Source organism: Nerophis ophidion, linkage group LG17 (genome assembly GCF_033978795.1).
Source record: "Nerophis ophidion isolate RoL-2023_Sa linkage group LG17, RoL_Noph_v1.0, whole genome shotgun sequence".
Taxonomy (NCBI): domain Eukaryota; kingdom Metazoa; phylum Chordata; class Actinopteri; order Syngnathiformes; family Syngnathidae; genus Nerophis; species Nerophis ophidion.
The window spans coordinates 5,749,735-5,759,734 of NC_084627.1; the positions used below are offsets into that span (position 1 = coordinate 5,749,735).

The 10,000-nt window shown below is 51.8% G+C and overlaps 1 protein-coding gene across 1 annotated transcript in view; it reads left to right on the forward strand.

Annotated features, from left to right (window-relative positions):
• Positions 1-9,706: 9,706 nt before the first annotated feature.
• Positions 9,707-10,000, forward strand: part of LOC133536640 (janus kinase and microtubule-interacting protein 3-like) — a 29,545-nt gene continuing 29,251 nt past the window's right edge. Inside the window, exon 1 of the mRNA XM_061877261.1 lies at positions 9,707-9,739. Coding sequence (XP_061733245.1) covers positions 9,707-9,739 — 33 coding nt within the window. The remainder of the gene's footprint in view (positions 9,740-10,000) is intronic.

The window sequence follows — 10,000 nt, forward strand, 5'->3', positions numbered from 1 at the left end:
GTTGGTGGAGTCCAACCCTCACTGGAGTCCTCGTACACCTCCAACATGTGTCACCACTTACACCTGCAAATGGTTGGTGGAGTCCAACCCTCACTGGAGTCCTCGTACACCTCCAACATGTGTCACCACTTACACCTGCAAATGGTTGGTGGAGTCCAACCCTCACTGGAGTCCTCGTACACCTCCAACATGTGTCACCACTTACACCTGCAAATGGTTGGTGGAGTCCAACCCTCACTGGAGTCCTCGTACACCTCCAACATGTGTCACCACTTACACCTGCAAATGGTTGGTGGAGTCCAACCCTCACTGGAGTCCTCGTACACCTCCAACATGTGTCACCACTTACACCTGCAAATGGTTGGTGGAGTCCAACCCTCACTGGAGTCCTCGTACACCTCCAACATGTGTCACCACTTACACCTGCAAATGGTTGGTGGAGTCCAACCCTCACTGGAGTCCTCGTACACCTCCAACATGTGTCACCACTTACACCTGCAAATGGTTGGTGGAGTCCAACCCTCACTGGAGTCCTCGTACACCTCCAACATGTGTCACCACTTACACCTGCAAATGGTTGGTGGAGTCCAACCCTCACTGGAGTCCTCGTACACCTCCAACATGTGTCACCACTTACACCTGCAAATGGTTGGTGGAGTCCAACCCTCACTGGAGTCCTCGTACACCTCCAACATGTGTCACCACTTACACCTGCAAATGGTTGGTGGAGTCCAACCCTCACTGGAGTCCTCGTACACCTCCAACATGTGTCACCACTTACACCTGCAAATGGTTGGTGGAGTCCAACCCTCACTGGAGTCCTCGTACACCTCCAACATGTGTCACCACTTACACCTGCAAATGGTTGGTGGAGTCCAACCCTCACTGGAGTCCTCGTACACCTCCAACATGTGTCACCACTTACACCTGCAAATGGTTGGTGGAGTCCAACCCTCACTGGAGTCCTCGTACACCTCCAACATGTGTCACCACTTACACCTGCAAATGGTTGGTGGAGTCCAACCCTCACTGGAGTCCTCGTACACCTCCAACATGTGTCACCACTTACACCTGCAAATGGTTGGTGGAGTCCAACCCTCACTGGAGTCCTCGTACACCTCCAACATGTGTCACCACTTACACCTGCAAATGGTTGGTGGAGTCCAACCCTCACTGGAGTCCTCGTACACCTCCAACATGTGTCACCACTTACACCTGCAAATGGTTGGTGGAGTCCAACCCTCACTGGAGTCCTCGTACACCTCCAACATGTGTCACCACTTACACCTGCAAATGGTTGGTGGAGTCCAACCCTCACTGGAGTCCTCGTACACCTCCAACATGTGTCACCACTTACACCTGCAAATGGTTGGTGGAGTCCAACCCTCACTGGAGTCCTCGTACACCTCCAACATGTGTCACCACTTACACCTGCAAATGGTTGGTGGAGTCCAACCCTCACTGGAGTCCTCGTACACCTCCAACATGTGTCACCACTTACACCTGCAAATGGTTGGTGGAGTCCAACCCTCACTGGAGTCCTCGTACACCTCCAACATGTGTCACCACTTACACCTGCAAATGGTTGGTGGAGTCCAACCCTCACTGGAGTCCTCGTACACCTCCAACATGTGTCACCACTTACACCTGCAAATGGTTGGTGGAGTCCAACCCTCACTGGAGTCCTCGTACACCTCCAACATGTGTCACCACTTACACCTGCAAATGGTTGGTGGAGTCCAACCCTCACTGGAGTCCTCGTACACCTCCAACATGTGTCACCACTTACACCTGCAAATGGTTGGTGGAGTCCAACCCTCACTGGAGTCCTCGTACACCTCCAACATGTGTCACCACTTACACCTGCAAATGGTTGGTGGAGTCCAACCCTCACTGGAGTCCTCGTACACCTCCAACATGTGTCACCACTTACACCTGCAAATGGTTGGTGGAGTCCAACCCTCACTGGAGTCCTCGTACACCTCCAACATGTGTCACCACTTACACCTGCAAATGGTTGGTGGAGTCCAACCCTCACTGGAGTCCTCGTACACCTCCAACATGTGTCACCACTTACACCTGCAAATGGTTGGTGGAGTCCAACCCTCACTGGAGTCCTCGTACACCTCCAACATGTGTCACCACTTACACCTGCAAATGGTTGGTGGAGTCCAACCCTCACTGGAGTCCTCGTACACCTCCAACATGTGTCACCACTTACACCTGCAAATGGTTGGTGGAGTCCAACCCTCACTGGAGTCCTCGTACACCTCCAACATGTGTCACCACTTACACCTGCAAATGGTTGGTGGAGTCCAACCCTCACTGGAGTCCTCGTACACCTCCAACATGTGTCACCACTTACACCTGCAAATGGTTGGTGGAGTCCAACCCTCACTGGAGTCCTCGTACACCTCCAACATGTGTCACCACTTACACCTGCAAATGGTTGGTGGAGTCCAACCCTCACTGGAGTCCTCGTACACCTCCAACATGTGTCACCACTTACACCTGCAAATGGTTGGTGGAGTCCAACCCTCACTGGAGTCCTCGTACACCTCCAACATGTGTCACCACTTACACCTGCAAATGGTTGGTGGAGTCCAACCCTCACTGGAGTCCTCGTACACCTCCAACATGTGTCACCACTTACACCTGCAAATGGTTGGTGGAGTCCAACCCTCACTGGAGTCCTCGTACACCTCCAACATGTGTCACCACTTACACCTGCAAATGGTTGGTGGAGTCCAACCCTCACTGGAGTCCTCGTACACCTCCAACATGTGTCACCACTTACACCTGCAAATGGTTGGTGGAGTCCAACCCTCACTGGAGTCCTCGTACACCTCCAACATGTGTCACCACTTACACCTGCAAATGGTTGGTGGAGTCCAACCCTCACTGGAGTCCTCGTACACCTCCAACATGTGTCACCACTTACACCTGCAAATGGTTGGTGGAGTCCAACCCTCACTGGAGTCCTCGTACACCTCCAACATGTGTCACCACTTACACCTGCAAATGGTTGGTGGAGTCCAACCCTCACTGGAGTCCTCGTACACCTCCAACATGTGTCACCACTTACACCTGCAAATGGTTGGTGGAGTCCAACCCTCACTGGAGTCCTCGTACACCTCCAACATGTGTCACCACTTACACCTGCAAATGGTTGGTGGAGTCCAACCCTCACTGGAGTCCTCGTACACCTCCAACATGTGTCACCACTTACACCTGCAAATGGTTGGTGGAGTCCAACCCTCACTGGAGTCCTCGTACACCTCCAACATGTGTCACCACTTACACCTGCAAATGGTTGGTGGAGTCCAACCCTCACTGGAGTCCTCGTACACCTCCAACATGTGTCACCACTTACACCTGCAAATGGTTGGTGGAGTCCAACCCTCACTGGAGTCCTCGTACACCTCCAACATGTGTCACCACTTACACCTGCAAATGGTTGGTGGAGTCCAACCCTCACTGGAGTCCTCGTACACCTCCAACATGTGTCACCACTTACACCTGCAAATGGTTGGTGGAGTCCAACCCTCACTGGAGTCCTCGTACACCTCCAACATGTGTCACCACTTACACCTGCAAATGGTTGGTGGAGTCCAACCCTCACTGGAGTCCTCGTACACCTCCAACATGTGTCACCACTTACACCTGCAAATGGTTGGTGGAGTCCAACCCTCACTGGAGTCCTCGTACACCTCCAACATGTGTCACCACTTACACCTGCAAATGGTTGGTGGAGTCCAACCCTCACTGGAGTCCTCGTACACCTCCAACATGTGTCACCACTTACACCTGCAAATGGTTGGTGGAGTCCAACCCTCACTGGAGTCCTCGTACACCTCCAACATGTGTCACCACTTACACCTGCAAATGGTTGGTGGAGTCCAACCCTCACTGGAGTCCTCGTACACCTCCAACATGTGTCACCACTTACACCTGCAAATGGTTGGTGGAGTCCAACCCTCACTGGAGTCCTCGTACACCTCCAACATGTGTCACCACTTACACCTGCAAATGGTTGGTGGAGTCCAACCCTCACTGGAGTCCTCGTACACCTCCAACATGTGTCACCACTTACACCTGCAAATGGTTGGTGGAGTCCAACCCTCACTGGAGTCCTCGTACACCTCCAACATGTGTCACCACTTACACCTGCAAATGGTTGGTGGAGTCCAACCCTCACTGGAGTCCTCGTACACCTCCAACATGTGTCACCACTTACACCTGCAAATGGTTGGTGGAGTCCAACCCTCACTGGAGTCCTCGTACACCTCCAACATGTGTCACCACTTACACCTGCAAATGGTTGGTGGAGTCCAACCCTCACTGGAGTCCTCGTACACCTCCAACATGTGTCACCACTTACACCTGCAAATGGTTGGTGGAGTCCAACCCTCACTGGAGTCCTCGTACACCTCCAACATGTGTCACCACTTACACCTGCAAATGGTTGGTGGAGTCCAACCCTCACTGGAGTCCTCGTACACCTCCAACATGTGTCACCACTTACACCTGCAAATGGTTGGTGGAGTCCAACCCTCACTGGAGTCCTCGTACACCTCCAACATGTGTCACCACTTACACCTGCAAATGGTTGGTGGAGTCCAACCCTCACTGGAGTCCTCGTACACCTCCAACATGTGTCACCACTTACACCTGCAAATGGTTGGTGGAGTCCAACCCTCACTGGAGTCCTCGTACACCTCCAACATGTGTCACCACTTACACCTGCAAATGGTTGGTGGAGTCCAACCCTCACTGGAGTCCTCGTACACCTCCAACATGTGTCACCACTTACACCTGCAAATGGTTGGTGGAGTCCAACCCTCACTGGAGTCCTCGTACACCTCCAACATGTGTCACCACTTACACCTGCAAATGGTTGGTGGAGTCCAACCCTCACTGGAGTCCTCGTACACCTCCAACATGTGTCACCACTTACACCTGCAAATGGTTGGTGGAGTCCAACCCTCACTGGAGTCCTCGTACACCTCCAACATGTGTCACCACTTACACCTGCAAATGGTTGGTGGAGTCCAACCCTCACTGGAGTCCTCGTACACCTCCAACATGTGTCACCACTTACACCTGCAAATGGTTGGTGGAGTCCAACCCTCACTGGAGTCCTCGTACACCTCCAACATGTGTCACCACTTACACCTGCAAATGGTTGGTGGAGTCCAACCCTCACTGGAGTCCTCGTACACCTCCAACATGTGTCACCACTTACACCTGCAAATGGTTGGTGGAGTCCAACCCTCACTGGAGTCCTCGTACACCTCCAACATGTGTCACCACTTACACCTGCAAATGGTTGGTGGAGTCCAACCCTCACTGGAGTCCTCGTACACCTCCAACATGTGTCACCACTTACACCTGCAAATGGTTGGTGGAGTCCAACCCTCACTGGAGTCCTCGTACACCTCCAACATGTGTCACCACTTACACCTGCAAATGGTTGGTGGAGTCCAACCCTCACTGGAGTCCTCGTACACCTCCAACATGTGTCACCACTTACACCTGCAAATGGTTGGTGGAGTCCAACCCTCACTGGAGTCCTCGTACACCTCCAACATGTGTCACCACTTACACCTGCAAATGGTTGGTGGAGTCCAACCCTCACTGGAGTCCTCGTACACCTCCAACATGTGTCACCACTTACACCTGCAAATGGTTGGTGGAGTCCAACCCTCACTGGAGTCCTCGTACACCTCCAACATGTGTCACCACTTACACCTGCAAATGGTTGGTGGAGTCCAACCCTCACTGGAGTCCTCGTACACCTCCAACATGTGTCACCACTTACACCTGCAAATGGTTGGTGGAGTCCAACCCTCACTGGAGTCCTCGTACACCTCCAACATGTGTCACCACTTACACCTGCAAATGGTTGGTGGAGTCCAACCCTCACTGGAGTCCTCGTACACCTCCAACATGTGTCACCACTTACACCTGCAAATGGTTGGTGGAGTCCAACCCTCACTGGAGTCCTCGTACACCTCCAACATGTGTCACCACTTACACCTGCAAATGGTTGGTGGAGTCCAACCCTCACTGGAGTCCTCGTACACCTCCAACATGTGTCACCACTTACACCTGCAAATGGTTGGTGGAGTCCAACCCTCACTGGAGTCCTCGTACACCTCCAACATGTGTCACCACTTACACCTGCAAATGGTTGGTGGAGTCCAACCCTCACTGGAGTCCTCGTACACCTCCAACATGTGTCACCACTTACACCTGCAAATGGTTGGTGGAGTCCAACCCTCACTGGAGTCCTCGTACACCTCCAACATGTGTCACCACTTACACCTGCAAATGGTTGGTGGAGTCCAACCCTCACTGGAGTCCTCGTACACCTCCAACATGTGTCACCACTTACACCTGCAAATGGTTGGTGGAGTCCAACCCTCACTGGAGTCCTCGTACACCTCCAACATGTGTCACCACTTACACCTGCAAATGGTTGGTGGAGTCCAACCCTCACTGGAGTCCTCGTACACCTCCAACATGTGTCACCACTTACACCTGCAAATGGTTGGTGGAGTCCAACCCTCACTGGAGTCCTCGTACACCTCCAACATGTGTCACCACTTACACCTGCAAATGGTTGGTGGAGTCCAACCCTCACTGGAGTCCTCGTACACCTCCAACATGTGTCACCACTTACACCTGCAAATGGTTGGTGGAGTCCAACCCTCACTGGAGTCCTCGTACACCTCCAACATGTGTCACCACTTACACCTGCAAATGGTTGGTGGAGTCCAACCCTCACTGGAGTCCTCGTACACCTCCAACATGTGTCACCACTTACACCTGCAAATGGTTGGTGGAGTCCAACCCTCACTGGAGTCCTCGTACACCTCCAACATGTGTCACCACTTACACCTGCAAATGGTTGGTGGAGTCCAACCCTCACTGGAGTCCTCGTACACCTCCAACATGTGTCACCACTTACACCTGCAAATGGTTGGTGGAGTCCAACCCTCACTGGAGTCCTCGTACACCTCCAACATGTGTCACCACTTACACCTGCAAATGGTTGGTGGAGTCCAACCCTCACTGGAGTCCTCGTACACCTCCAACATGTGTCACCACTTACACCTGCAAATGGTTGGTGGAGTCCAACCCTCACTGGAGTCCTCGTACACCTCCAACATGTGTCACCACTTACACCTGCAAATGGTTGGTGGAGTCCAACCCTCACTGGAGTCCTCGTACACCTCCAACATGTGTCACCACTTACACCTGCAAATGGTTGGTGGAGTCCAACCCTCACTGGAGTCCTCGTACACCTCCAACATGTGTCACCACTTACACCTGCAAATGGTTGGTGGAGTCCAACCCTCACTGGAGTCCTCGTACACCTCCAACATGTGTCACCACTTACACCTGCAAATGGTTGGTGGAGTCCAACCCTCACTGGAGTCCTCGTACACCTCCAACATGTGTCACCACTTACACCTGCAAATGGTTGGTGGAGTCCAACCCTCACTGGAGTCCTCGTACACCTCCAACATGTGTCACCACTTACACCTGCAAATGGTTGGTGGAGTCCAACCCTCACTGGAGTCCTCGTACACCTCCAACATGTGTCACCACTTACACCTGCAAATGGTTGGTGGAGTCCAACCCTCACTGGAGTCCTCGTACACCTCCAACATGTGTCACCACTTACACCTGCAAATGGTTGGTGGAGTCCAACCCTCACTGGAGTCCTCGTACACCTCCAACATGTGTCACCACTTACACCTGCAAATGGTTGGTGGAGTCCAACCCTCACTGGAGTCCTCGTACACCTCCAACATGTGTCACCACTTACACCTGCAAATGGTTGGTGGAGTCCAACCCTCACTGGAGTCCTCGTACACCTCCAACATGTGTCACCACTTACACCTGCAAATGGTTGGTGGAGTCCAACCCTCACTGGAGTCCTCGTACACCTCCAACATGTGTCACCACTTACACCTGCAAATGGTTGGTGGAGTCCAACCCTCACTGGAGTCCTCGTACACCTCCAACATGTGTCACCACTTACACCTGCAAATGGTTGGTGGAGTCCAACCCTCACTGGAGTCCTCGTACACCTCCAACATGTGTCACCACTTACACCTGCAAATGGTTGGTGGAGTCCAACCCTCACTGGAGTCCTCGTACACCTCCAACATGTGTCACCACTTACACCTGCAAATGGTTGGTGGAGTCCAACCCTCACTGGAGTCCTCGTACACCTCCAACATGTGTCACCACTTACACCTGCAAATGGTTGGTGGAGTCCAACCCTCACTGGAGTCCTCGTACACCTCCAACATGTGTCACCACTTACACCTGCAAATGGTTGGTGGAGTCCAACCCTCACTGGAGTCCTCGTACACCTCCAACATGTGTCACCACTTACACCTGCAAATGGTTGGTGGAGTCCAACCCTCACTGGAGTCCTCGTACACCTCCAACATGTGTCACCACTTACACCTGCAAATGGTTGGTGGAGTCCAACCCTCACTGGAGTCCTCGTACACCTCCAACATGTGTCACCACTTACACCTGCAAATGGTTGGTGGAGTCCAACCCTCACTGGAGTCCTCGTACACCTCCAACATGTGTCACCACTTACACCTGCAAATGGTTGGTGGAGTCCAACCCTCACTGGAGTCCTCGTACACCTCCAACATGTGTCACCACTTACACCTGCAAATGGTTGGTGGAGTCCAACCCTCACTGGAGTCCTCGTACACCTCCAACATGTGTCACCACTTACACCTGCAAATGGTTGGTGGAGTCCAACCCTCACTGGAGTCCTCGTACACCTCCAACATGTGTCACCACTTACACCTGCAAATGGTTGGTGGAGTCCAACCCTCACTGGAGTCCTCGTACACCTCCAACATGTGTCACCACTTACACCTGCAAATGGTTGGTGGAGTCCAACCCTCACTGGAGTCCTCGTACACCTCCAACATGTGTCACCACTTACACCTGCAAATGGTTGGTGGAGTCCAACCCTCACTGGAGTCCTCGTACACCTCCAACATGTGTCACCACTTACACCTGCAAATGGTTGGTGGAGTCCAACCCTCACTGGAGTCCTCGTACACCTCCAACATGTGTCACCACTTACACCTGCAAATGGTTGGTGGAGTCCAACCCTCACTGGAGTCCTCGTACACCTCCAACATGTGTCACCACTTACACCTGCAAATGGATTCTATTAACACTGCTTCTTCTTACTCCAACACCTTCCCTCTTCATCCTCTTCATCCTCTTCATCCTCTTCATCGTCTTCATCTTCATCGTCTTCATTGTCTTCATCTTCATCTTCATCCTCTTCATTGTCTTCATCTTCATTGTCATCATCTTCATTGTGATCATCTTCATCGTCTTCATCTTCATCATCTTCATTGTCATCTTCATAATCTTCATTGTCATCATCTTCATCGTCTTCATTGTCATCATCTTCATCATCTTCATTGTCATCATCTTCATCGTCTTCATTGTCATCATCTTCGTCTTCATTGTCATCATCTTCATTGTCATCATCTTCATCATCTTCATTGTCTTCATCTTCATCCTCTTCATCGTCATCATCTTCATTGTCATCATCTTCATCATCTTCATTGTCATCATCTTCATCATCTTCATTGTCATCATCTTCATCATCTTCATTGTCTTCATCTTCATCCTCTTCATCGTCATGCTAATCTACGTCACCGTCATCATCTTCATTGTCATCTTCATCATTTTAAGACAAAACTTCTCCAGTTTTGCCAGCAAGAAGAAGTCAAATAGGTAGTCTTGTGTTGCAGGTGTGTGAGGAGGCGGAGCATAAATAGGTAGTCTTGTGTTGCAGGTGTGTGAGGAGGCGGAGCATAAATAGGTAGTCTTGTGTTGCAGGTGTGTGAGGAGGCGGAGCATAAATAGGTAGTCTTGTGTTGCAGGTGTGTGAGGAGGCGGAGCATAAATAGGTAGTCTTGTGTTGCAGGTGTGT